Source organism: Copadichromis virginalis, linkage group LG4 (assembly GCF_057382275.1).
Source record: "Copadichromis virginalis isolate Kocher_CV1m ecotype Utaka linkage group LG4, C_Virginalis_male_GT1.1, whole genome shotgun sequence".
Lineage (NCBI taxonomy): Eukaryota > Metazoa > Chordata > Actinopteri > Cichliformes > Cichlidae > Copadichromis > Copadichromis virginalis.
In genome coordinates, this window is record NC_140621.1 from 28,585,943 (window position 1) to 28,613,920 (window position 27,978).

Below are 27,978 nucleotides of genomic sequence, written 5' to 3' on the forward strand. Positions count from 1 at the left end.
GCAGATATGGAAAACGGCCATAATGATACAAGAAGGCCTGAAAATCATGCTGAGGATCGTTGCTTAGGCAACTACTGAACACAGGCTCATGGGGGGTTGTTGTTTTCTTTTCTTTTTTTTTTCCTTGTGTCTATGTGTAGATACATTCAGAGATGTATATGTACTTTGTTCATTACCAAAATGTGGTGTTTTGGTTGTTTTCAGGTTTGCCACAGCCAATCCAGACCCAGCAAGTGGGAATCCAACTTACATGGATCAAGGTGCCTCTCCAGCACCTGTCAGTCACCCTCACGCCTATGGCATATATCCAGCTATGTGAGTTTACAACATTTTTCCGTGTCCCAATTTTGTGCGTGCAAGGAGTTTCTTGTATCTCCTGCTGTTTGATTGCCGTTATGCCGAAAGCTTGTGTGAGTGGCCTCTATCTATTTCCTGTGGCAGGGCTGACTCTATGTTGGATGCAGATGGAGACTTTGACCTAGATGACACCATGGACGTAGCGAGGCATGTAGAAGAGCTTCTCCGGCGGCCTGTAGAGAGCCAGTGGAGTGGCCAGCAGTCGTGACCTTTGACCGTTTAACTCGCAACAAAACCAAATGAGCCCTGCCCAGCAACTTGCCCTACTCACATCGACATGGTTTAATTCCATTGGTCTCTCTCATTTTTTTTCAGATTGCTATAATGTGAAATGTTCATAATGGTTGTGATTTTTTTTTTTTTTTTTGCTTTCCAGCATGAAAACATGCATGCCAGTGACTTCATATTGTTTTTATTTGTGTAATCAGTGTTTGTAAAAGAAAGTATAATGCAAAACCTCTAATGTTACAATGTTATGAAAAAGAAGTAATGGTCACTCACATAGTGCATGCATTTTCAATTGATTTTAAACTGATTTTTTTTTTAAAATATGCTACTGTATGAAGTTATTTTAGAAGTTGAATGTTTTTATTTTATATTTTCTTCTTTGTAAATGGGTTATTAGTATTTTATTAGTGACATTGAACTTGCCCTTTGACAAAAAAAAGAAAGAAAAAAGAGAAACTTTGATGAAAAGTTTTGATTTTGCTCCCAACAACATAATCCGAGTCACTGCTCTGGAGAGTTTTTTTTTCAAACCCATATACACTAACCTAAAGGCAGAGTGACTCTTTGCTCACTGACAGCACACACGCTTCAAAGATACACATGCACAAATTTAAGGTGTATTTGTTTCTGATTTGTTCACCAGCTGAAAGGAGGGGAGAATTATGTACCTCCCTTGCTCTCACAGGGCTACTTTTTCTTCTGTTTGTACCTGAAATGCAAATCTGAGCATCTACCCAGTGCTGCCTGCTTGTCCTCTCAGGTCCCTCTGTGCCCCTCATCAGTGCTACCTCGCATTATTCCACTGACAGTCTCTGTTAATGATTCTCTTGTTGTTTTCTGCACCACATTCTCACCAGTAGGTACGGTCAGAAGTTTTTCTTCTTTTAATCTGCATTATTTTTTGTGAAGACGATCCCTTGCTGCACAGGCTAACTCTGTTGGCTGTTTTTATGCTTGAAACTGCTCACCTGGAAAACACCGGAATCATGAAGTGTCACGTCTGATTGTTAATGCCTGAATATTTGAGGCTGTTCTGCTCCCTTGTGACTTTTCTGCCTTTCAGTGCATATATATATATATATATATATATATATATATATATATATATATATATATATATATATATATATATATATATATATATATATATATATATATATATAATTTTTTTTTTTTTCTTTGCATCTATGAACGAGTGCAGACTTCGAATGCTTGCACATACTCACAAGCTGCTGGGTCATGTTTAGGATTCTAGGATGTTGAACTGTGTCAGTCTGTTTCTTTACCTGACTTTTGATTTCCCCCACCCGTCCACACACACATAAAAAATAATTGTCTTGCATCTCAGGAATGAATCACTTTGCTTAACTGATGTATAAGCCAAAAAGAAGATATCTATGTATACGAAATATATGAATTTATTTTCTCTATCTTAATTGTATTTTATTATTATTATTATTGTTTCACTGGCACTCCCAAATTGAATGTAACCTTTTGCATGACCGTACAATACTCTCTCCGTCAGATAAGAAGTCCCCCGTTGACCATAAGTAGCAACTGAAAAAGGATGCACGGCAACTGGAAATTAAAGGTGTAGTTCTGTGTTTGTCCAGTAAACACAACAGTATTTGAAATATTTCTTTTCCTTTTTTTAAAAAAAACTTTTTCTTTTGCCTCACTTTCTTTCCTGTTTTAGAAATCTCAAGCTACATGGACAGTCTTGTGCTATGTCTCTCTGTAGTCTGTGTATTTTTTAACGATATAGATGGCGCTGTGTGCTGTTTTATGTACGTACCCTGTTTGTGGTTTGGGTTTATGACTTGGAAGTTTTCCAAGCGAAAAAGCTGTTGGGTTGAAAAGAAGGAAATAAAGTTTTATAAATAATTTGAATTCAATCTGTAGGAATACTTTGAATTTTAAATGTCTTGTGCTAAATATGTTTTGTATGTGCAAATATACAGAGTAAAACAAGTAATATGTAATAATATGCAGTACAACATGATATCAAAGTGATGGACTAATCGATATTCGATGAGGCCTTCCATATGGAGAAAACAAATCAAAGTAATTTATGCCAGATTAAGAATGTGAGCTGAAGTCATCGCCAAAGAATCTTGATTCTTGACATTGAATTAAACGACTAAAAAACTGTACTTTAAAAGTACATGCCTAGCTATTTGCATGAATATATTGACTATTGCACGAAGCATACCACTGTGATTTAAAGTTTTACACGTTTCTCCGCCAGGCAGTTGTTTCCTACCATAAATTATAATTCACCCACACTGCCTGTGAAGCTTTTGAATGATGTTAAGCTGTTTTCCAACGGTGTTAACAGGCTTGCAAACTGGAGCATGGAGAATTCAAAATGCTTTTCATATTGCACAATGAAAAAATACGTGGCATTGGGCCAACGATAAATACAATTAAAAACATGAGATTCACATTCAGTTATTTTGAATGATCAACTCTAAATAGTATAGAAACGGAAAGCTTATTGGAAAAATAATAGACCATTTGTCAAAAGTCAGATCACCCCTGATCTGGGGCAGGCCTAGAATGTCCCATCCCCAGTGCCACCATAGTTTTGCATATGACAATACTGGTTATTAAAATAAGCTAGAATTAATACTTTGAGCCTAGCTGCAATTAACGTTGACTTATAGACAGAGATGGGCAGTAACGCGTTACTGTAATCTGATTACTTTTTTCGAGTAACACGTAAAGTAAGGGATTACTATTGCAAAAACGGTAATTAGATTACTGTTACTTTCCCGTAGGAACACTGCGTTACTAAAACCGTGATTTTTTGCGAGAATGTCTCACACAGTGACGTAAAGCGAGTGCGCCATTAGTGACAACAGCTGTGTGCAGATCAACAATGGATCACATATCGATTGTGGGAGAGAGTATGAGCGTGCAGCGTGGAAGTACTGACCTTACTTTGAGTTTGATTCCATAAAAAGTGACAAAAACATTAGCGTCCATCGTGCGTGGGAAGAAAACTTCTTTTTACAGCGAAAAAAACCCCTAAACTTCCAAGCAAGCACCGAGAGCGCACCGACGTAATGGGAAACTCACAGAGACACTGCCGTATCCTTCCACTGACCGCTGCACACCTGCACCAGGGTAAACCTCCGCCTACCGCAGTCCTGCTTTACAGGTGAAAATAGAGCAACAGGACCGCTGAGTCTTTGACTTTATTTATGTTCTGCTGTGTTTTACTTGCATCTATTTGAAAGAGTGAGTGTAAACAAAAAAAATATTTTATTTTATGTGCTGGAATGTGCAGAAAATAGGTTTAAATGTTAAACTCATTTATTCAACTCAGAGAATGTTGCATATAATTAAATTTTTGCTTGATGCATAAAGTTAAAAGATTAAAACTGATAAAACAAGTTAAAAAAACAGAGACTTTTCCATTTGATTACATTTTGTATGATGGATTATGTAGAAAAAGTAGAATTGGGCTGAAAGATATATCGCTTTATCACCTCTTCAGGTTGTAAATCGTGTTTTTAAAAAGTAACTAAGTAACTAAGTAATTAATTACTTTTGAAAATAAGTAATCAGTAAAGTAACTGGATTACTTTTTTGGGGAAGTAATCAGTAATTAGTTACTGATTACTTTTTTCAAGTAACTTGACCAACACTGCTTATAGATACTAAAACTGAATATGTTGCATAATATAATTTGCATAGCAACCAAAATTGCTTTATTTTCTTGCTTTTAGCAGCAACTGATACCTCTAATTGTCCCTGAGCACAATTTGAATCAATAACATTTGAGATTTCAACACAGGTGGTTGATTGTTACACTGGAAATGCTATGAAGGTGAGTCTTACGTAACCCAGTAAATCATGAAAAATGAGGTTTAAATTTCTGTTGGAAAAATACACCCGTTTCTTCATGAAAGTGCAGATTTCTGACATTTGGTGTAACAATTTGATTATTACTAAAGACTTTTTACTGATCCATCTCACGTGTAGCTTTCTGGATTTCACACTTATTTGGCTACATGCTTATTTATTATATAGGCTATACAGTACATAAAATCAAATTTGGCATTTTTATGTAACTGAAATATTATTTGGGCCAAAGCCAGTAAGAAAGTTATAGACTATGTCTATATGAATGATGTGCATACTTGCTGCATTTGTATTTAAACCGTATTTGATACATATTACAGAATGTAACACCAATGTGTAAAGAAATGGCTTTGAGTTGGCCACCCCATCTCATTTCCATGCCACCCTAAGAAAATATCTCTAGATCCACCCTGGTGTCTTCCTCTATTTGAAAGGAAATTATTTCACATGCTGGGAATCTATATATCAGCTCGTTTCTGCCATCTGGTGGAGGCAGGAAACGTGGCTTTGTGTGGTTTTTTGCTAAATTGTCACTTATCTGGTTTGTGTCATGCCTAGATAAGAGATACATTATTTTCCATGGAATTCAGTAAAACTTAACCACATTCTGCCCATTTTTTCTATTGCTTTTTATTTAAACAAATAAACAAACAAACTATTATTATAGCGCAAAGGCTTGATTTTGCATATGAAGACTCAACAGACTCAAGTAGAAGTTTTCCTGTAGAAATTGGGCCTAAAATAATTTACAGTACAGAAGGGACTATAGAACAACTGCAGGTAGGTCCATAAGTTTAATGTACAGGGCTTTACTTTCTGATTAGTTTTCCAAATCCTGCAAAACCGACAGATATTGATAGAAATTGGATATTATTTGAAGTCACAACCCAGTGAAGCATGCTTAGTTACTGTAGACAAAACTGAACGTTGACTGGAGGCGTCTGCAGCAAAGGCCCGGCAGAACATGTTAAAGAAGACACGGCATTTGATGATAACCATTGATCGTGGTCTTCAGGCAGTCATTAATTGTAAAGGATTTTTTATCAAATATTGAAAAAAACAATCCTTATTTAAAAACTATATTTTACCCAATTAGTACTGAACCTCGTAGTTAAGGGAATTAGGCATTATAATGGCTGCATAATGCAATATTGTTTGATTTCAAATTCACTGTAGTGGTGTACAGAAGAAGAATTCCCCCCAAAATGATACAATTAAATAAATTAATAAATACTGAAGATAGAGAAAGTGAGATATATGAAATTATGCTTTTATAATTAGGCTACAGTAATTATGCTGTGTCCATTTGCAATGAAAGTAATAAAATATATATGATATGTCAGTTTTGAGGGCGCAGACTGTTTTGTAGGTCAACCGAAAAATAATATACTTTTAAGGTGTGGTTATCTCCTGATGCTTCGATGTGTGCTCAGTCATCCAGGTGAGGAAATCCCAAAAAGTTGATTCTGCTCTGCTCATGAAAGGATGATAGTTTATTTTCCATCTATAGTTGTGTAACTATACACATAGGTATAAGTTAGCACACTTTCTGAGTTAAGGACATAATATATATATATATATATATAAATCTTGACCTTGTAAATTGTCACTGTGTCTCCTTTCTGTGATGTCCTAAGTGAGCCTAACATGAGGATGACAAATTTCATGACACATATATTAAAAAGCATGAATTCATGATTTTAACAGCAAATCATTTGAGGACAGTCAGCTAAAATTAAACAAAACTAGAAACTTTTCAAAGAAGCAGCTGTTAGCCATATTCTGTACTTTAATATCTCTATCTTTATTCTAACTTTTATGAACCAAAATAAAGAGCCACCACTAGATGTCAGCAGAGTCCACAGGATCAGAAAACGGCCAGTGCTTGTTGCTAAATTTCAATTGAAAAAGTGTAGATTATTAACAAAGCTTATTCATGCAGACTGATATCTTTTCACTGGAAAGGTGTACGTGTTGATGGCTGGGGTCTTATTCATAGCACTGAGCTGGCTTCTTTTCACATACAAATATGGTCATAGTGCAAAAGATCTTTTTGCATCTAAATAATGGCTCCCATTGGCCTGTGGGATATTCAGGTATTTTTAGGTGTCCTGTATATTTGGTAACCTATCTTCTGGTAATCCCGCCCCTTCCATCCCTGTCACCTTCACTTCTTTGCTACTGTTAGCATGCCCTTTTCCTGTCTGAATACCATTTCTGAAGATCCTGGTACACTGATGTCTGATTCACTCCTGGCATGCATGCTGTTGATGTATATAGGATGTTCTCTTCAGAACCTGTATCCATATCCACATTTTCAATAATCTGTCTTAAGAGGTTCTTGTCTTGTGCCTATGATGGATAAAAAGTACAGCTTTTTCTTTTGAAGCACATAGCAGAATTGCCAAAAGAAAAAAAATACTGCATGGGTTGATTTCACCTGATAAGGTAAAAGACTTTCTTGTCCATTGTTGCTTCTATTCACATTATCAGGCAGCGTAATCATTATGCTGTGTACAAAGAGTATTTCAATTATTTACTGTCTAAGATTAAATCATAAAAAATTGTCCTCAAAATGGGGCCAAGATTAGGCCACTGTCAGTGGGTTACATTGAGCTCAGTTTCCCCCATTATTCAGAGGAGTCATTATCTAATGATCTTCTGATTTAATACTTTGTGAACAAAGCTGGTCATCAAATTGCTACATCACTACAATGCACATAATGATATGGGTATCTGCAACGTTTTGACAAGCACTACAAATAGACATATATAGTAAAGGCTAGTGAACTGAAGATGAGAAACACATCTGATAATAGATCACCGCAGAGCAAGAAACTCTTCTTCATGAGCAATGAAGTCAGTTCTTCAGATTGTGAAAGTGAAGTTGATGATGCATCGGAAGCTCAGGCGTCAAAGACGACTTTAAGGTTGACTTTATTCTAGCCAAAAGATGTGTATCATTCACTTCAGCTCGCACACTGATGCAACTGATAGCTGATCAGGCATTAACAGCGCTGCCTTCGTAGCAGATCAAAAGATGTTGTTGTAGAGAAGTAATCTTAACCAAGAAATGTTTAGAGCTGAGATACAAGAAGCAGCAAGCTGTACATCCATGCTGCCTCGGGTGAGCAAGTGCAACATTAGTCAAAAAGTTGAACTAGTTGACAGTCCACATTTTCCATTTTTAGCATTTTATGTAAACTTCTGCACACATGGTACTCTTTCTATAATTGTTGTAGTCATGAATTAGCAATCATTGTAGTCTGTGCAAGTTATCTATACAGTAAGATGTAAGCTGGCTGTTTACCTCTGGAGAAAGAATCTTCACTTTGCAGAACAGTGTGTGAAAATATGCAAGAAACATCTACATACATGGCAAAAATAACACAAATGGTCCTCTGCCTAACTTGCCCCAGTCTCTCCTCGCCCTGTCGTGGGAACTACCACAAACATGTTTTAAATATGCTGCCAGCTGTTTATTTTTCCATCTGTCAGTTTGATGAGTTTGTCAACACAACAGCGTCACTTTAAGATTGTGTAGTGTGTAGTTGACATGAAGCTTGGTCATTGGCATTTCAGCTGGCTAGTTATCTGACTTATCTCTCTTTTGACTTTGTCCTTAAAAAAATCAATTGGAAGTGCACAATTAGTGTGTAGAAAAAAAAAAGCAAAAAAAAAAAGCACAGTTCTAAAAAGCGTTTCTAATGTTCATTCTTTTATTTGTGGTTTCGATTCCTGATTAACCAATTATCACATGTGCTAGCACAGGAAGTGGTGACAAAGATCAGGAAGACACACCCTCCACTCCCCATCTGTGAACATCGTGAACTTCCTCTATAGACAGTCATCGCTGATATTTAGAGTTCTCATTTCTCACCATATACTAATATATGCCTTGCTCTTGTGGTTTCATTTAAATCTCTGAGAAGGCGACTCCTCCCGGCACTCAGGGAGGAGAGAGCCGTTAGATGCTTGCAGGTACGGCAACGGCGATTTCATTGGCCTGAACCTGGCAGCTACTGCAACAGCAGGGAGCAGCGCCTTACTGTATACAGCTATGGCTGACATCCTGCCACAGGAAACTATAACAAACCTCAATAGAAAACAACAAGGTGTTATTTTAGAGCATCACTGCCATTTCAATGTTTAAAACTGCTGATGCAGCCTGCTCTGTATTTCTCTTTCTTGCTCACAGTTATTTTAGCTCATTTTACTCTCAGTCAAACAAAATAATGTTTATTTAGTTCCCGTGATTCTGATGTGGTAATTCATTGGGCCTTGATGCCCATAGTGAGTAAAGAAGTATATCACAGCTCAATCTAACATACAGTTAATGTGGGTGTATAATGCCCCTTTAAAAAGACTGACTGCGGTCACATCTTGGAAATTCTTTTGAACTATCGCTTGAGTTTGGAGACTGGTCGTCTGAGGCCTTTTCACATTAAAGTGAGACAGCCGGGGTGGGTGGGGAAGCTTTTAAAAGCAGGATTTTTGCTAAATAATTTCTGAGAATGCATAATACATGACCCTCAGAGATCGCGAAGGGAAAGGAGAGAGAGCAACAAGCGAATAAGGGGAAGAAAGGGGTAGAAGCCTCTAGCCTCCTCTTTAAAAAAGTCACTGCCTATTTATATCAGCAGTCGTTTCATTCTCTCATCCCCTTGCCACATCCTACCTGTCCTTGAGAAGAAGCTGTAGGGTGGTGCGTTGTGGTCTCAGGCCGAGTAGAAACACAGGCATCCTGAATGAAAACTTTAATTTCTACAGACCTTCATACCCTTTGAACACATCTGATGATTGTATACTGTTCACAATAATCTTGTGTGTGTCTCCTGTGGGTGTTGTGATTTAGCAGAAATAATTTCTCCACAGTATGCAGCATTCATGTAAAAGATAACCACCCAAATATAGAACCAAATCTGCTCGCGATATAGAGATGCTTTTGCACTGATAAGTCTGGCCACATTTCACAAATCTGAGCATAAGTCATGCTCTCTGCTGCACACGTCTCTTCATATACAGATTGGACATGATTTGATTTGCCTTCTTAGTGGGTTATAAAGGAGGCTGCTTTTCCCAGCTCAAGGGCTATAGCTCAAGTGATGATGTGAGTTGGTCTGACACTGAATGTCACACCCCTCATTGTTGTAGGTTTTCTCATCTGACCTCAGAAATGTCAGCAGATGCTCAGTTTGTGGTATGTATGTGGCTGTGTGACAAGAGTATTTTCAGTTTACTTTGTGAATATTAAGTATATTGTAAATGAGCACTGAATACTCAGTGTCCTCTGTTGTTCCTGCTGATTATCCCTAAATTAGTGCATAAGTAGAAAAGGGAGAGTTGGGAAGGTCATCCTTGCATGCTAGATGAAGAGTGATAATATGACATTAAAAAAGAGCAAGAGTTCTGGCATTAGCTTTAACTGCAAACCATGAAATAATTAAACAGTGTACATATGCACATCATAAGCATACTAATTTAAACTACAATAAGTACATAAATGTGGAAATGTACTTTATTGCCCTGAATATCCAAAAACCACCCAGGAAATTATAGGACGCTGTGTTTCTGAGGCTAGATCTGGTCATTATCATACAGTTTCTGCTGCAGGACTGACCTGTATGCTCCAGTCTGCACCACCTCAGGAAATTAACAGATGATGAAATTTTGGCACCATATAATGCCAAGGGATAAGTTACACAGTATTTAAGATGTTGAGCCACAGCATCCTGCCTGCACAGCTTCAGTGTGTGCCTGGGGTATTGATTTTATAAGTCTCCGGATCCCTGCTGCATGCTGCTGATTGAACATTATTCTTCTAAAAGATATTCCCCTTATTTGGTGTTTTGATTATTATGGTGGAACTTGCGATTTATACAATCTCTATATTCAACCCAACCATTCAGTATCTCTGTGTGTCATCTGAATGAGTGCATTCACATCAGGACAGAAATGTTTCATCATAGGGTTAAAAAGATCACCCAGAAGAACTGGTATTCATCAGCGGTGACCCTACCCTCTGTGGGAACCAGTGGACCAAATCATGTAAGTGAAATCCCCCAGTACAGTGTGGGCTCAAGGGCCCAGGTATTAATTTTTTATAAAACACCCACTCCTTTCTCACTAGATTCGTTTGTTTTAAAGTTTTGACCACGTTTGATGTTGTTTAAATGAATTTTTATTTATTTTTGACCTCAAAAGTTGGTGTATTTTCTTTTTTCTATTGGATTTTGCAATAAACCATATGGGTACTGATAAAGAAATTCATAAAGTGTATCTTCACTAAAATGAGCTAGAGTAAATCGCTGTATTTTAAATAGTAGTTTTAAGCTTTTTTAAGATTATTTTTTTTTTACATTTTTATGTATTATTTTTTTTACATTTTTATGTATTATTTCCATGTTTCATTTTATTCCATGTTCCATGTTTCTGGATTCTTTAATAGGCTTCCTGGAGCGTCCTCTGGTGGAGACTGCAGCCTGCTTGGCAGAGAGAGTTTGTGAGTTAGTTACGAGCGCTTATTTTGACAAAAATGTCTGCTGAGACATTAAAACTGTAGAAATGTTAAAATGCTCATCCCAAATTCCAAAACACTCACACAAACGTGGTGAGCTTGCTTCAAAGCTTAGTGACTCTGCGCGTGCACGTCAAGGAATCGAGCCGTGATTGCGCACGCGACACTGATGGAGTGGTGCACGTACTTGTCCGTGTGCGCACGCGTTTATGCGAGTGCGCTCTCACGTTCTTGAATTTGTCCCGCGGATGCCTGAGAGGGGAAGATCTCCTCCAGTTTGCAAGCACTGCAAAAGTGTTGCTGGCACGAGGCGATGCGCGCAGAGTCTAGAGAAGCGGACGTGGTGAGAGAAACAGATTTTTTTCAGAGCAAGGAGACGAAACTGCAAGCGATAAACAGGAGCGACATCCTCAAACCCCGATCTTAAGTCTGTATTTCCATTTTTTTTATGAGCACGCGCTTCCAGAAAGCGAAGCGGGAGACGTCGCGCGTGTGGGGTGCACCGTCTGCTTGTTATTTCACCAGGACAGTTCAGTCTGACCGGCCTGGCTCTCGAGTACCAACGCTGCCGTGCGCTCCGATGATGGACCAGCCTCGGTAATTCGGTGAAGGAGACGAGCCGCCCGGATGACAGCAAGTCCACCGTGGTTTGAGAAAATGGGTTGTTTTTACATTGTGGCGGGGAGGGCTCTGCTGTAACACCGGCGGATCATGGCAGGGGTACACGCTTCAGATGGGGTGTCGGGACATTTATTGGATCCTGCCCTCAGCGCCCCGCCAGCTCAGGGCGCGACCAACGCTGCGGGGATCACCGGCGATGCGGCCACTCTACCTCCGACCGGTACCCGGACGTACTTGGAGGTGTCGGCCGCCGCTCAGGGGTACGGGGCGGAGGGAGTTTACACCAATGGACGGTACAGGGACCACGGCAGTCCAAGGATCGGGAGTGGCAGCCGTGATAATTCAGCGGAGAGAAGTCAGGGAGCTGGAAACACACCTTGCGGCATCATGAAGGTTGGCGATCACTTATTCTCATTGTCACCGATCCTCAAGGTGACACAAGGAGAATTTGCAAAGTGGCGGTGCTACAGCTGTAAAGCAAGGCAGGCAGTAAAAATGTGTGTGCGGACTTCCAGAGTTTCCGTAAATGCCCCATAAAAAATGAGAATTAAGCAGCTTTCAGTTTTGCAGCGCCCCGTAGAACTTTGGCATAATGTCAAAATTCATAGCCTTATGGGAATAAAGCCGAAAAGTTCGTTAAGGTTTCCATAGAACATCTTTATTTTGTTTTTCATGTGTGGATTTTCCTGCTTAGTGTCAAACCAGTCGAGACACTTTCAGTCACTTTGAAAACCTGATATTAGGTTACCGTAAAGGTCCATATTATAATAATATTAGTTATCCTTAGGTTGTATCTAAATTGGAATTTGTTACAGGGGTAAGAAATGTGGAAGTGAAAGTAAGTCGGACTGATGGTGTGTAGAATTTGGTGTCCTTTGAAACTTTTTTCCCACAATATAAATTTAGATCGTTGGCCGGGGCATGCGCATTTCTTCTTATAGCTCCTTCAGTAATGGATAGTGTCATTCTAATGTTTTTAATGGCGCGCAACCCTAATTAGTGCTCCCATTACTAGAGGTTAATTAACTTGTCTTCCACAAACCTGCACTGTCAAAGTGGCAAGTTTCCTCATGTTATATATAATGTGACTCTACATGCTTTTAGTAGGCTACTGCATAATATCTGCCTTGTTGCAGTCTGTTAGCGCGACAGATCACCATGGGGTCTCTGGTGGATATAGAAGTATTATGGAGGTGGGACACACTGGAGAGTTGCAGTCTGTCATATCAGACTCAGCTTGCATAGCAACTGACAGCATGCAGGCAGGTTATTTGTTACCCCCCATTATTGGATTTCCCCTGAATGTGAACAGACACAAAATACTCTCATTCAGACCTTCAAACAAACACATAGGCACACACATCTATGAACTTTCAGATGTAAAATCCACTGCAAATTCCATTTATAGTGCCAGTAAAATAGCTATAAAGGAGCCAGTCTGCAGTTTACATTCCTTAAAAAACATACATATTTGTCACAAACAAAATATGATCTCAAACCTCAGGTTGTGTGTTTTAAACTTTCAAGGCTGATGGCTGATTGGAATCAACAAAAAAAGAAAAAAAAAATACAGTAGATATTTGAATATCCTGAATTATCTGTGGAAAACGCTTATCATCAGAGTGTTACTTAGTTACAAGTGATACCTATGTGATGCAGTATGGTCTCTTCTGAGAGGTGCACTGATGTGTCTGAGGCGCTTTTTCCTGTTGGATGTCTGTGTGCGCTTGACTGCATCATGCATGTCCTTGGTGAAATAGAGTAGAAGGTACATAAGATAGAATTTTGGAGCGAAAAGAAGGCCAGACTGATAAAAACACAAGGAAACTACAAACTGGGCATAGTTTGAATTCCCTTTTTTATGTTACACGTTACGTGGTACAGTGTTAAGTTTAGAAAAGTCCTCTGCTCTATAAGCTTACTATGATACATCAAATATTGTTACAGTTGCTTGTCTTGACATGTAGAAGAACGTGTAGATATTCGTCGACAGACATTCATATCTTGAAATGTTACTTTCTAATCTTCATCGTGCATCCAAGTAGGGTTTAATTTCTCTGGTCGGTGCTAGAACGATGCACTCCACTAATAAGATAACAATAAAGTAAACACTGGTCAAGTGGGGCATGGCGGGAAAATAGATCAACCATTCTATGCAGTTGGTTTCTGTGTAGCTTCAGCGCACATGACTGCTTTTCAGCAGTTTACTGCATGTCTGTTTAAGCCAAGATCTAAAAGGTGAAGGAGTTGTGGGTGCATGGGAATCAGGAAGCAAACAAGCTATTCCAGCATTGCATCGGAACATTAACTTGGCCCTCGGTATGCAAATCTTGGAAGGAAGGAGTTTGCATGTTTGTCCTCTTCTAATTTCCTCAGCGGGGTGACATTTTCGTGGTGGAGAGACTGCAAAGTGGCTGGGGAGGTGGGTAGGTGGGGGGTGTTTGGTGATGCAGCCTTGTTATGTAATGCTGGATTGTGGACAGCTGCAAGGCCGGCTCCAGCCTGGCTGCAGGGTGGAGGGGACTGACAACTAGCGCAGCTAGTGAAGCAGCAACCAGTGTTTTACGAAGCATGTAAGGCGGATATTCTTGCAAGTCAACATAATATACAGTACATTTAGCATATTGTTCCACTCATCTTTATGCATTCTAGATGGGTTTTTTTCAGGCGAGTACAGGCAAGGTAAAGCATTTTGACCTGTAAAGTCAGGTTCTAATTTATTAGGAAAGCACAGACATAAATGATATAAACCCACTTCAACAGAAAATAAAAATCAATATGGGTCACACTGTTATCAGTTGTACATGCATAAGAACATCTCACCCTTTCACCTCTTTTCTCTTTTGCCACGAGAGGCAGGACATCACTTCAACTTTTCATTGATCTCATGTAATAGATTTGAGTCAAAATGACTCAGTGTACCCCTCCCCACCTCCAGAATGCAATAGAATACTTTAAAAGAGCCTGACCTTGCGAGGGGATTAATCCACTGAGTAAAGTGAATGTCCTGGATGAAGATAGGGGCAGGTAAATGCTATGTTCAAATAATCTGAGATGAGACATCAAGTAATTTACAAATTTGCATGCAGCTCATGCAATTTAAAGATAGATGTTGAGAATGTTTTTTTCTTTTATCTGAAGGACAAAATATTCTCTGGGTTAAAACCAAGAAAGACAAGATTTTTGGCACTCTTGCCTCTGTTAGAGAAAAGCGTTCTGCCAAATAATGCCAAATAATCCTCAGCGCTGAAATGTTCCTTTCAATCTCAAGGTCATAGCCCTCCACTTATTTATCATATAAATAGAAAGAGCAGTTTATTACTGCGTTTGACTACCCCTGGTCTCGATAACAAATTCAGGGCATCCTTCCCTTGTCTCAGCCAGATGACCTGTGTGGTATCAGTGTTAAAGCTGACCAGGCAGATATCAGTGGATTTCATAACGCTCCAAGGTTGATGAGGGAGCAGTCCTAGTTCATGCCACAGGGGTTTTGTATGATTAATTAGGAATGGTCACCATGACATGAACTGTTATTTTAATTTGAATCTCCTTATTTGAATTATTTCTGGAGGATTCTTGCAGTTTGATTATATTTTTCAGTATACCGACTTCACACATGCTTCCTTACTTTTTACGAGAACAGAATAACAGAATTCTTCGAAGACAGACCTTCTGGTTTGTATTATTCCAGTAAAATTTAAAACATGTCGAACACCTGGATAGAAACATAGCTGTAGGGGATATTTTGCGTATGAGGACAGTGTCTTAAATCTCTGCCTCTGAGTCTGGCTATTGTTTCACTAATGTGAGCTTTGTCTGATCCTTTCCAGGGCTGAGGACAACTCAGTACAAGCCTGAACTAATAACACTGATTACATATAGAGGGATCATCTGAGATGATGAAAATGAGAATTGGAATAAGAACCTGTTTATGCATCACTACTCCCATCACAGGCTTTATGAAAAATAATAGCTTTCTCCAGAAACTTAATTTAAAGGGAATATGGGTACAGATAACTCAAGTTTAGGTAAAATGTGTGTCTGTTCATGGATTTCAAAGAGCATAAGTAATTCCCATGTGTCCTGCAGCAGCAACTTGTACTAAACGCCTGGATATTTTTGGAAGGCAGACATCTGCACTGCGTTGAAAAAGAGGCACCAGAAGATGTGAAGCGGTGATTACAGACGTCTGGGGCTGCTGAGTCATCGTTCGCTCTCTTGGCTCGTGTTCTAAAAGCAGCAATCTGCGAAATACAAACATCTCGAATAGGCTTTATTGTATGTGAAACCGCAACTTAGCATCAAACGGGGAGGTAAATCATAAACAGTTTTGTAAAGGTCACTCACCAACAAGAAACGAGAACAAGCTCACAATCACCCATATCCAGTTATTGAACAACAGTGATTTTAGAGTGTAGAATTATGTGCGTTTTAAGTTTTTGACTTGCTATTTTAAGCATATTTGATAGGCATAACAAAACACTTTCCTCCCTTGAAGCTGACTTGCGTCATAAAGTATAGAAAGGACAAGCAGCATAAGTGCAGCATGGTGTCATAGTGGTTAGCAATGGTGCCTCCCAGCAAGAAGGTCTTTTGACTTTGAGGTGGTGACTCTAAATTGGTTGTGGATGTGAGGTAGATAAAGCGCTTAAAGTGCAGAGAATAAAGCGCTGTGTGAATGTGTGGTAAAAAGTAGCTTGGAGTCTAAAGCGCTTTAAATGCCAGTACGTTTGATCTGGTCAATGGGGAAATTTGATATATTTGAGCCACTGTCTTTATTGGAGTTTTTGAAGCTTGGTTATAAACGCTTTCAAGAAACAGATCAAACTTATCCAGGTTATTTTTGATGACTAGGCAAATTTCTAAATACAGTTCTAACAAAGATTTGGAGATTTTTATAGCAGCTTCTTTAAAAATTGTTAAAAGGTCTCACGAACCAGTCAAGTTTCTCTTGAACTTTTGGCCATTCATGTGCGTGGAGCAAAGGTGCCTCCTAATCCTTTGTCCTGGTTTATTCCCTTGAAGGATACCGATTTTAACTATAACCCCAATTACCCATGTGTCAAATTGCAAAGAGATCAAACGAGAACAAGTGATTTGATTGGACACCGTCAGGGAGTGCTTGAGGTGATGGCTTATCTTGATGACCCTTGAGGGATGTGCACAACAGTGATGTCATCAGAGGATAGGCAGGTTGTCTATGTCAATGTGGTACTCATGCCAGAGAAAATCTGCGGCTGAAACAATCCAGGCAGGGCATTGGTTTGGACATACACTTTAGTAGAGTCTGGTATGGTCTTGGCTCTTCTGTAGAGTGGTTGTAAGGTTGAATAATGGTCAGATATGTCATCTGATCATCCCCAGGTTTATCTGAGCTAGGGGATGAGAGGTTTGAAAGATAATGTCTGTGAGAACTGCACCATCTCCATCAGGCTTTGCTTTTGCATGCGTTTACTGCCTTCATGCCACTTCCTCTCATCACATGTTTTTTTTTCTGTCAATATACAGTAAGACAGAAAGTGAATGTAACAGTGCCTCCTCAAGAGTACTTTCTGTGAATGATGAAACAATTTGCAATCCTTTGCAAAATACAAAAGCTGCATGTTTCAAACCATGAATGTATCGGACGGATGATGCGTTCTTTTTAATGCCAATTGCATAATTAGTTCTGTTTATTAGTAAGAATATTGACTGGTCCCCTCACTGATTCCCACTTAAGAGTTCTGTGTGGAAAAAAACATGCTAGTTTTTGATGCAGGTTTTTGGTACGAGCAGAACTGTTTGTTATCTTTGAATCTGTACATGCTGTAGAAATAAAGAAGGAAAAACCTCAAAGCAAAAGCTTCGCTGTCGGTACAAATGCTCTACTGTCATAAGGCTTATTTTACTGTTACTGTTCCATTGTGCAACTGTCAGAAAAACATGCCAGCATTGATAAAAGGAACAAAGGATTGGGAGGTTTACAATTCTTTTGGATTGGATCATTCCAACTGGAACCAGTCAAGCTGTTGTGGCTGATAATAAATGAGGCAGTAATAACTATTGAGTACAAATGGATAGGAATATGAAATCCCTTTAGTATGGTGATCAGGATCACGTGTTACCATGATCACATATGCACATAGGTGCCCGTGTGCACAGACACACACTTACACAGAAACACAAGAGGAGAAAAGAAGGCTAATGCTAACACATATTAAAATCAGTTTTTTCATTTCTTTTATTGACTCCGTCATTCTTAGGTTTGGTCTGTCAGATAGAGAGCTCTGTCTTCACGTTTGCATCATTTATTCATCGTCTTCTGCAGACAAGCCATGCCAGGGTGGTCAGGAAGACTTATCTCTGAGACTGAAATTTGAACATGAGGAGAACCTGAACAGTAGAGGGAATGATGTGAGGGATATGGAAATTTCTAACAGTTGTATGCGACAAAAGACTGAACTTTCAGCCACATCTTTCTGTGAGAATACAATAAGATGAGAGAAAGTTAATATTGTAAGATAAGACCAGAGATTTGCTGGAGGAAGAAAGCGAGTCAGCATCTGACCGTCTGACCTTCTGGGTGGATTTACATGAAAGCATATCAGAGCTAGTTTTATGTTTATGTTAAAGATATTAGTAAAGCTTAAAGTCAATATTACCGGCAACCAGTGATGGGAAGAACGGCGTTACAAGTAACTGCGTTACTAACGGCGTTACTTTTTTCAGTAACGAGTAATCTAACTAATTGCTATTCCTATCGTTACAACGCCGTTACAGTTACTAACAAGGAAACGCGGTGGGAAGAAGTAAACACTTATTTAATCCCACCCCTTTGCCATAAATTATCATATAGTAGTTTTTACCTTTAAAATAGTTTTTAAAGGTAAAATGTTGAGGGAAAATCAAAAGTAGTTAAAAATGGCCAGTTATACCCTGGACCCCAGAGGGTTAAACGTTTTTTTAAAGTAATGCAATAGTTACTTTTCAAGTAATTAATTACTTTTAGAATATTGTAACTCAGTTACTAAGTCAGTTACTTTTTTGAAGAAGTAACTAGTAACTATAATTCATTACTTTTTCAAAGTAACTTTCAAAGTAACTGCTGGCAACAGTAATTCCCCTACAGGGAAAAAAAGAATGTACTGCTGCACTTTTGTTGTCATATTTTACAACAGAATAAGGTCATGTATTTGACAACACTGAAATACACCTTTTAGACTACTATACATAAATGAGGCTCTAATGTCATCAAGCGAAGTCCAGCATAAATGCATAAATGAGTTTACTGTTCTGAGCCTATCCTGGCTGTCATAGTGTAAGAGCAGGGTACACCCTGGACAGGTTGCCAATCTGTTGCAAAACTAAGGCATATAGAAAGGCAACCAGTCAAACTGACAGCCAATTTAGAACGATCAATTAACTTAACCCCATGCATGTCTTTGGACTGTGGGAGGAAGCTGGAGTGCCAGGAGAAAACCCACAAGACACTGGAAGAACATACAAACAGACTGGGTTCAAACCCAGGTCCTTCTTGCTATGAAGAAAGAGCTGTGGTGCTGACCGCTGCACCACGGTGTCCCCCCCCCCCGCCTTTATTTGTGTATTTAATTCATTCATGTGGATTTCCATGAATGAACCAGTTAGCACTTGCTTCTGTTGCTGAACTCTTTAGAACTTTAGGGTTAAAAAAAGAAGTGTATGAGGCTTGTCTCCACTCCAGCCTGTCTCATCAGCATATACAGCTATCGGTATCCAGCGCTGTCCTGCATCATGTTTACTGTCGCCAAGTTTCTACAGCTATGAACACTGATTGGTTTAAAGAGACCTGTAGCTTAACCATGCTCTCTGGTTTCAGTATTTCTTTCTTCTTGTCAGCATGGATACTCGTGTACTCGATTTCTGTGTACCCACTTTGCTAGATATTTATTTATTAATTTTTTTATGTGTGTTTTATGTTTCCGCTTCGAGGCGCTCACCATGTCAAGACCTAGCCAACCTTAAACCTCAGCATATTTACACCTTTCATAATCGTGGGACTGATCTTATGTAATTCACACTGAAAGCTGGACTGCACAAGTGCATTTTTCTGCTTCTTAGATGAGAAGAGGAGCTTGCTTTGTTTTTACATCTCTGTTGATAGATGCATCGTGAAATTACTGTATTTTATAATCGGTTTTTGGCTTTCAGTCAAATATTTGTGGTTTCAGGGTGTAAATTTCAATACTTCTTTCTGCTGCTGACTGAAATGCATGTTCAACACAAAGTAACAAAACCTGCCAGGTAGACCAAAAATATCTTTGTAGTCTTTGTTGTTTAGATTTTTAATCATTCATCAGACAATTTCAAGTTTAATGCTTATTCTATTAGAGACTTTATTAATAATTGTGTTTGCTTAGCAAAACATTAAAGACATTAAATGTCCAGTAGAAATGACAAACAGCAGCAATGATTAGCTTGACGAAAATTACTGTCTCTAAAATTGATGCTCCTTTAAATGATCATTCAGATGATGCTTGTAGGCTGACTCTTCACTCAGTCTTATTTAGAACCGCAGCTTAATACACAGAGTTATATGAAATTTTCAGCCTTCACATTGAGCATTGTGCTTGTCAAGATGCCAACTTCAGGTAATCAGCGCAGAGTACTGTATAACCGCAAACCTAATTGTGTGAAAATCATTGTGTGCACAATACCAAGCTCCCTTCACTTTTTGCTATGCTTTTAAAAAACAAAACAAAACCAGTGCAATGCATTGCAAAAGCATTATTCAAATTGCCCAAAGCATTATGCAAAACTGATACTGAAAACAAGACTCAGCGCTCTTTTGGGTGGTAAAAACTTGCATGATCAGGTTCCTGTCTACTAACTGTGCAACTGTTGTACTCACTATTATGAATCTAACTACTGGAACTCTGTCAGTGTTCAATTACACATTTAAGCTTTTGGACTTTATGGTTAGTGATTGAAGCAGCACAGCACCGAGGCTCATAAACAGTATTGGCTAGAATCTAAAGGCCTGTTGTCAGCTCAGCTATGCTTTATGCTTTCTTACCGTTGTGGCTGATGATAGCCACTAGTACAGAGAGTTTGCCAAGGATTCACAGATGGTCCCATTTTTCTCTTTCTCTGGCACAGATTACATATGAACAGGGAATTAAGTATAAGAGCTTAATGTTCATATAAATGGGAAGAGATATGATATAGAATTTAATTGTCTTGTTGTGTGATTCAATTATTGACCCTTTCTGGGAATTTTTGTTTGTGTCTTTGTGTCTCATTTCATCCAGGAAGTGCTTAGTTTAAGCCTTCTCATTTGTGCATCTGATGGTTTGTGGAATTTGCCAGAGTTGCTGTGTCTGCCCAGTCATTCTTTAACTGCATCACCTACACAAACGGAACATGAGTTGGAATCAAATTTACCTCAAACTTTTAAAGCAAGATCTTAACTCCCAGTAATTCTGCTGTTTGTTTGAAATCTTGTGCAGATGCTGCTTAGACCATATGCCTGGTTTATTTTAAAGATGTAAAAGTATCTGTGTCTTGTGCCGCTGTGTCCTCAGTGATGCTTTCTGTGACCTAGTATGTATTGCCCCAGGGTGTCTTTCTGCAGGTTACAGTGCAAGCACAGACATGTGACTCAAACATTCCACTGATGCTCTGAAGACACGCGCACACACACGCACACACATGCACACACATGCACATTAATAATTTCAATGCATATGCATATATAAATGGCTCTTTTGCATTGCACAACTGTGTTTTTGTGTTTCCAGTTCTGTTTATCTGTTCTTTACATCACCTGTCCACTAAATGTCTGCAGTATTGTATTATATGTGTGCACTATATATATGTACTGGTAGTTATTGACAAATTTTAGGATTGGCAGACTAAGCTCAGGGGTGTCTTGCAATAGCTTTCTATTTGCAATGGACTTCTGGTCTGCCTTCCCAAAGCTGCTGAATGTACTGTGCATCGGTTTGTATATTTATATTTTCTCTAAAAGTACACAGTTTGTGTGTGACTAGAGAACAGATAGGGCTTTGCTGTGACTTTGGAGTAAAGGATTATATGTGTGTTCTTTTCATTGCATGTGTAGGGTTCATGAGAGACATAGATCTGGACTTTACAGTGTGAAATATGATACTATGCAGTGAGCTCTTCCTGGAGCTGGGAAAATAATAGACGGAGAGGGAGGAAGGAGAAGAGGCACAACCTGAAAGCAAATGAGAGAGAGTCGGTTTTCTTGAAATGAAAAGATAGAATTCATATTTAACAGCGCAATTTGTAGAATAAGAGGTTGTCACAGGGGTCGCTGTTCTATCTGTTAAGCCGTGTTGACATAGTGAAGGCTCATTCATCATCATGTACTGATATTTGTGTTTTAATACTGACTTGGAGGATCCTTGAATCAGTCTAGAATACATCAACAGCGGAAATTTATCCAACAACCAACCTGCACGTTGATCTGATGGATAACAAATAGAGTAATGGCTTGCTGTAAGGACCAGGCATCTAGACTTTGCTTGATGACATTAGAAACAGTCTGCCAGGAAGCAAAACTTTGACAGAGGAACAGTGGTTTTCTTCACTTCTTCTTCACTCAACTCTTTTAACCGGTGGTGGTTTATACACCAGTCCTCATTTGTGTTTAGTCCTGTTTCCTCTACCCTCACTCCTAATCGGTTGCCCTCCGGCAGATTCAGACTTCAGATTCAGGAGGTTTGTTTTTGTTAAAAGGAAGTTTTTCCTTTCCTTTCCTTCACCAGGTTCTTGCTCGTTGGGGGTTGTCTGAGTGTTAGGGTTTCTCTGTATTATTGTAGGGCAGAGGTCTCGAACTCCAGTCCTCGAAGGCCACTGTCCGGAAACTTTTCCATGTGTCCCTGTTGCAACACACCTGAATACAATTAGTAGGTCATTAGCAAGACTATAGAACTTGACTGCATGCTGAGGTGGCAGTTCAGCCAATTGATTCATGTTACAGCAGCTCATGAGTGAATGAACACAGTGCAATAAAAGTATATTTTTTCCAAACACTTACATTTACTTAAATTTACTTGAGTAGGGTTAGGGGTTTCCACTTCAGCATGCAATCAAAATCTCTTCTCTTGCTCATGACCTACTAATCTTATTCAGGTGTTTTGCAACAGGGACACATGGAAAAGTTTCAGGACACCGGCCCTCGAGGAGTGGACTTCGAGACCCCTGTTACAGGGTCTTTACCTTTAGATATAAAGTGCCTTGAGGAGACTGTTGTTGTGAGTTGGCACGACATAAATAAAACTGAATTGAATTGGTCCCTGCTCAGCCTAAAAGCAACCCCCAGCCTTCTGTGTTGTCTTCTGCCCAGCCTGTTCTTTAGCTGTTTTTGCTTTACTTCAGCATGATTGACAAGAGCTCTGAATCATAGACTGTTTAAAAAGGAAAACAACTTCTTACTTACTTCTTACTTTTCTAATGTTGGACTGGGGAAAGACTGGTTGCGAACATGACTAACTATTCTGTCTTTAGGCCCAAAATGGTTCGGGTGCTACTTAGCAACTAAATTCACGTCTCTGCATCATAATACATAGTGGTTCTTAGAGTTGTTATTCAATTTTTTGAACCACTTAAAAATATTAATGAACTCTGCTAACTGCTGCTTTAAGGGACAGGAAATGGAAAGAAACAGGTTCTAGACCACAATCTGCCTGTGTGTCTTAAACCATATGATTGATGCATGGTGTGACTGCTGACACTGGCTAAATGCTCAAGTAGCAGGAATAGTATATCCACCACCTTGTGTTTATTTTTGCTTCTTTGACTGCTGCAGCTCCAGTTGAGCCTATCAGCAAGGAGCAAACACCTTTTTCTATTACAGTAAGAGGAACGATTAGCTGGGAAATGGGTGATAAAAGTCTGTGCATAGCAACAAAATGTGTATTGAAATGCCCTGAATTCCTGTGGTTTAGCCAACCAGTTCTCTAAACCTTTCTTCTATTTAACAAGTTACTGTAAGATGGATGTCCAGTCTTCAAAACTAGCCGCCATGAGTGTTTGCACCAGTACAGACCAAAAAATCTGCTTTCATAAACTTCAAACATGCCAGAGTAATACATTGCAGGCAACATGCTGGCTCCATGTTTTTGGCTTCTTGGTTGTCACTTGAGTAAAGCAGTTGTGAGCAGGAAATGTTTGAAAACTATGCTGGGTGGTCTGTTATTGGACATTCTGAGCTCTGACATTCCTAAAAAAAATAATTTACGTATGAGGTGGTTGTTTGAAAATGATGGCAGGGAAATCAACATTGAACAGTTTGCTGTTGGTTTTGACCAAAACAGGCAGGCAGACAGTCAGAAAGGAAAGTTAAAAGTAATGAAATGTCAGATTTCCTTGAATGCATTCCCATGAAGGATTATTGCACCTTCTTACAACTGCAGTTCCATACTTTGAAACTAAAGTAATTAATTTGGAAACTGATAAATATATGCAATTTATTATTAAAGGAGGGAAGCATGTGCAATAATGGCCCTTTATTGAGTTCCTACTACCTAGATGGCCTTTTTATGCATTTACCTTCTTACTTACTATGACTGGCCTGTTCTGTTCAGCCTAATTGGAATCTGACATTACGCAATGGCATTGAGTACAAATTCAGCACAGTGTGACCCAGATGTCAACTGCCTTGACAAGTTGTGTGAAAGGAGCGCTTGTTGTCATTGGCTTTTTCTTTCCTTTTTTTTTCTAAAATTGAGGCAGTTTAAAGAAATTGGAGGGAAAAAAACAGCTCGACTGTCTGGAATACAGTTTCATTTGTAAGCTTGTGTGTCGGTGTCGCCATATGATTGCACTCAAGGAGTGGATGCAAAGCCATGAGTCAGTGTAACTTTGAGTGTGCGATTGTGTAAAAAGGTCAGACACTCATGCAACACGGAAGCCTGTTTAGTAATCAGGGAGAATTAAGGTCAGTGTGTAGATCTGATTGCCAGTGAGTTGCAGGTGCTGGGAGGTGTGGGTGGCACGCAGCGCGGGCCAAAAATAAACATAAGGATCTCAATTACATCTCAGTTTTTTAAAATGGATTTAAATGCATCCACATCCAGCTGAACTTGATTTAATTTGACTGCGTATCCTAACTTTAGAAGGAGAGTAGGACATTCTACGGGAATATACTGGAAACAGGGAATACAACAATCGATGTCAATTTTCCCAATCAAGTGTTGCATTGATTACTCTGAGGGTTAATCATGTTAATCAATATGGACACAAAAGTAAATAATCTTTGCACTAACTTCATTAGTGACTTCTTTTTAGTGGAAGTGGTGGGAAAAGCTTTGAGATCCTAGATTACCTACAGTAGTGTATGTGTTTTATTTGAAATTATTACATTGTTAATAAGGTATCAACCTTGTAGAAGCAATGTTCTACCTACTTTACAGTCGTTTTAAATGGGTGTAATTAGATAATTAAGTGACATAGTCACTGTGGGTTTATTGGTCTCACACTGAATATTGAATCCAATCAATTTAAATCAATTTTGTTTCATTTTTTTAGAAATAGGCCAGGGGGAATGATTATATTATAGTTCTTCCTGTTTAGTTGGCACATAAGTGTGTAAACACAATAAAAGCATGCAATAAAAAGACTTGAAATTGATCACTGAGACAAATTTCTGATCTTGTGCAAACTCACTTAAAAGCCAGTGAATTTTTCTTTTGAATGGTAGTCTTATATCTCAGAAGCTGATTGTTTCAGACAAATAAAGCAATTTAAGACATTAGGGTCAGGCTGAGATGAGAGGAAAGAAATTTCTCAGGAGCTTAATGGAAGAAGTCTGAGAATATTGTCAAAATCTCACACTGATGTTAATTTGAGCTTGGCTAGGAGAAATAGGCTGGACAAAAAAAGAGGTTTGATTTGAAATGTTCCTTTTCTTCTGGATGTTCTGAATGTCAAATGGCCTGCGTTGAACAAGAAGTGGGGGAATAGCATACCGATCAATGTTCAGACATCTCTGGTGAATGCTGTTCAACAGAGGAGAGGAAAAGAGCAAAGATGGAGTATGAAAAGGAGGATGAACAGAGGACTAGACCAAAGGAGAAGGCACTGTGTGTTCTACAGCTATAGGCCATTAGCACCTTCAGTTGGCACTAAACCTGAACAGTCTTCTCCCAACAGCCCAGTCACGAAGCGGGAGGATGCAGAGAGAGGCAGGGAAGTGAAACACAGATGAACGGAGAGAGTGAAGATATGAGAGCATACATTTTGCATGTACATGCTTCAGTGAAGTCACAAGGGTGTTCCTCCTCCTTCTGCCTCTCTGTCCTCATTTAACCTGAGTATAGCGTGGGCGTTATCTGTAATTTATGAGAAGTTTGACTTAACAAAAAAGTAAAATGCTGTTTGTGTGGGTACCGGACGGATACTATCTTCCTGAAGAGGCTCACGGTTGTGTTCATCAGATTTAGAGCGCCAACTTGAAATGAATTGTAATACGACTACAAAACAGTGTAGCTGTGTGCCATAGACTGAGGTCCTTACTCACAGGGATCATTTGCATGTGTGTGTGTGTGTGTGTGTGTGTGTGTGTGTTCAAATTGATGTGAAAACTAGTTCTAGTTGATCTGGATGGATGAGCTATAATGGCATATTTAATTATATTAAGTATATGGGTGATTCTAATTTTTTGGAGTTTGATATTCAATTCTTAGCTTTCTTTAAAGTTTAGGTTTCAAAATTTATTTACTCAATTTTCAGAGTTTTTTGCTTTAGTTCTAGTTTGTATTAACGGAATTTAGTCAGTTCCATCATCGTTTCCCCCCAAATGTTACGTTTATTCACGTGTCTGCGTTTCCTGATTTTCAGTTATTTTACTTTTATATGTTTTGTCTTGCAGTTAGTTTTACTCCCCCTGCTGTCTCAATGCAATTGATTGTCTTTATCTGTGAGATTACTAACATATGCAATTGATTCAAATCCCCTAATTATCGTCTTCTACCTAGTCTGTGTTACCGTGTCTGTTGATTCCCCCCTTTGTGTTTTTATGAGTTATTTGAATTTTGGGATACCCAGCTTTTGGAGTCTAGTGTATTTCTGCATTGACCTGAATGACTGTCTTGCCTTTTTTTGTTAAAGTCAATTGCTTACTGATTACTTAATAATTAATCTATTCATTTTCTATTCAAGGCAATCCAAGTAGTTGATGGAAATGTGGACATTTATATCTTGTCCAGAGTTGCAAGGTTAGCATGCTTTTTTTTGTTAAACAGTGAAGCAGACATGTTATACTTTTACTAACTGAACCTATATTAATGTAAGAGCAATATTAACACATGAGATTACAAACTTATTTTACTTTGCCTCCGTATGCAAACAGTCAGGGTTTAAAGTGAGATTTGGCAGGTGGAAGAGCCCTGATTGGTTGTAGTGGCTCAGCATGGTGAAACAAAATAACAGTAATTTCTATTGTGAGCTTCAGTAGGTTTTCTGTGTGTTCAGGATGTGTTTGTCTGACCTGTGCTGATGCTGCTGCTCCTCTGACATTTACTGCTCTTTGTGGGTTTACACAACCGAATTCAACAGGATATAACCCAATATTTCACCTGCTATCTTTGCTGATTTCCATTCTCTACATGAACAGTATGCTGTTTATACTAGACAGTATAAAGTTAGCATGAAGTTTGAGTTTAAATAATTAATCTTTTTTTTTTTTTTTAGAATTTACCACAAACAAAAATATATATTGTTTTAATAAGGAACATAAAGTGAGACACAACCTATAAAAACACAAGTAAACAAAAGTAAAAAAAAATGGGTGTACCATCTAGTTAACACACACACACACACACACACACACACACACACACACACACACACACACACACACACATATATATATACAGAAGTACAGTAACAAAATATTTTTTACTTTGTTACTGTACTTCTGTATAACTTTGTAAAGTATTTTTACTTTATTACCCCTCCCTCACCTCTGCCAACCATAAACACCAGAAGTCAAAGGTAAGAGGAAAAGTATCCTAGGTGGTGTTTTACCTGGAAAATGTAAGTAGAAGTATAATTTAACATCATCTCACTGCGGTTTAACAATAACTACATTAACTTAACTTTGCAACTCTGCAATCTGCTTCTTTGGATGTTTTTTTTTCTTTCTTTCAGGCAAGTAAAACAGATTTTTGTTCTAACATGTTGCTATGTATAGTTTATGAGTCCTTACTAGGTGAATATGACAGTGCTGATTAAAAATAATCTATTTATTGTGAGAAGATACATCCATTGGTGGATGGCTAAAGATTGTTTCTCATGTCTCTTCTATGCTTTTGAAATTTTCATTTAGTGACCAATAAATTAAAATGATTAGCCAATATCAGTATTCTGATAAATGGCTAACACTGGCCGATAACATT

General features: G+C 38.7%; 2 protein-coding genes across 3 annotated transcripts in view; both read left to right on the plus strand.

Moving 5' to 3' along the window:
• The window catches only part of stat5a (signal transducer and activator of transcription 5a), a 54,475-nt gene extending 52,800 nt beyond the window's left edge, over positions 1-1,675 (plus strand). For both annotated transcript variants that reach the window (XM_085454706.1, XM_085454707.1), the window contains 2 exons: positions 205-315; positions 442-1,675. In XM_085454706.1, the coding sequence (XP_085310832.1) occupies positions 205-315; positions 442-565 (235 nt within the window). In that variant the 3' untranslated portion in view covers positions 566-1,675. The remainder of the gene's footprint in view (positions 1-204; positions 316-441) is intronic.
• A 9,513-nt stretch (positions 1,676-11,188) lies between these two features.
• Positions 11,189-27,978, plus strand: part of LOC146711743 (inactive phospholipase C-like protein 2) — a 70,205-nt gene continuing 53,415 nt past the window's right edge. Inside the window, exon 1 of the mRNA XM_085454705.1 lies at positions 11,189-11,986. Within this exon, the coding sequence (XP_085310831.1) occupies positions 11,684-11,986 (303 nt within the window). The 5' untranslated portion in view covers positions 11,189-11,683. The remainder of the gene's footprint in view (positions 11,987-27,978) is intronic.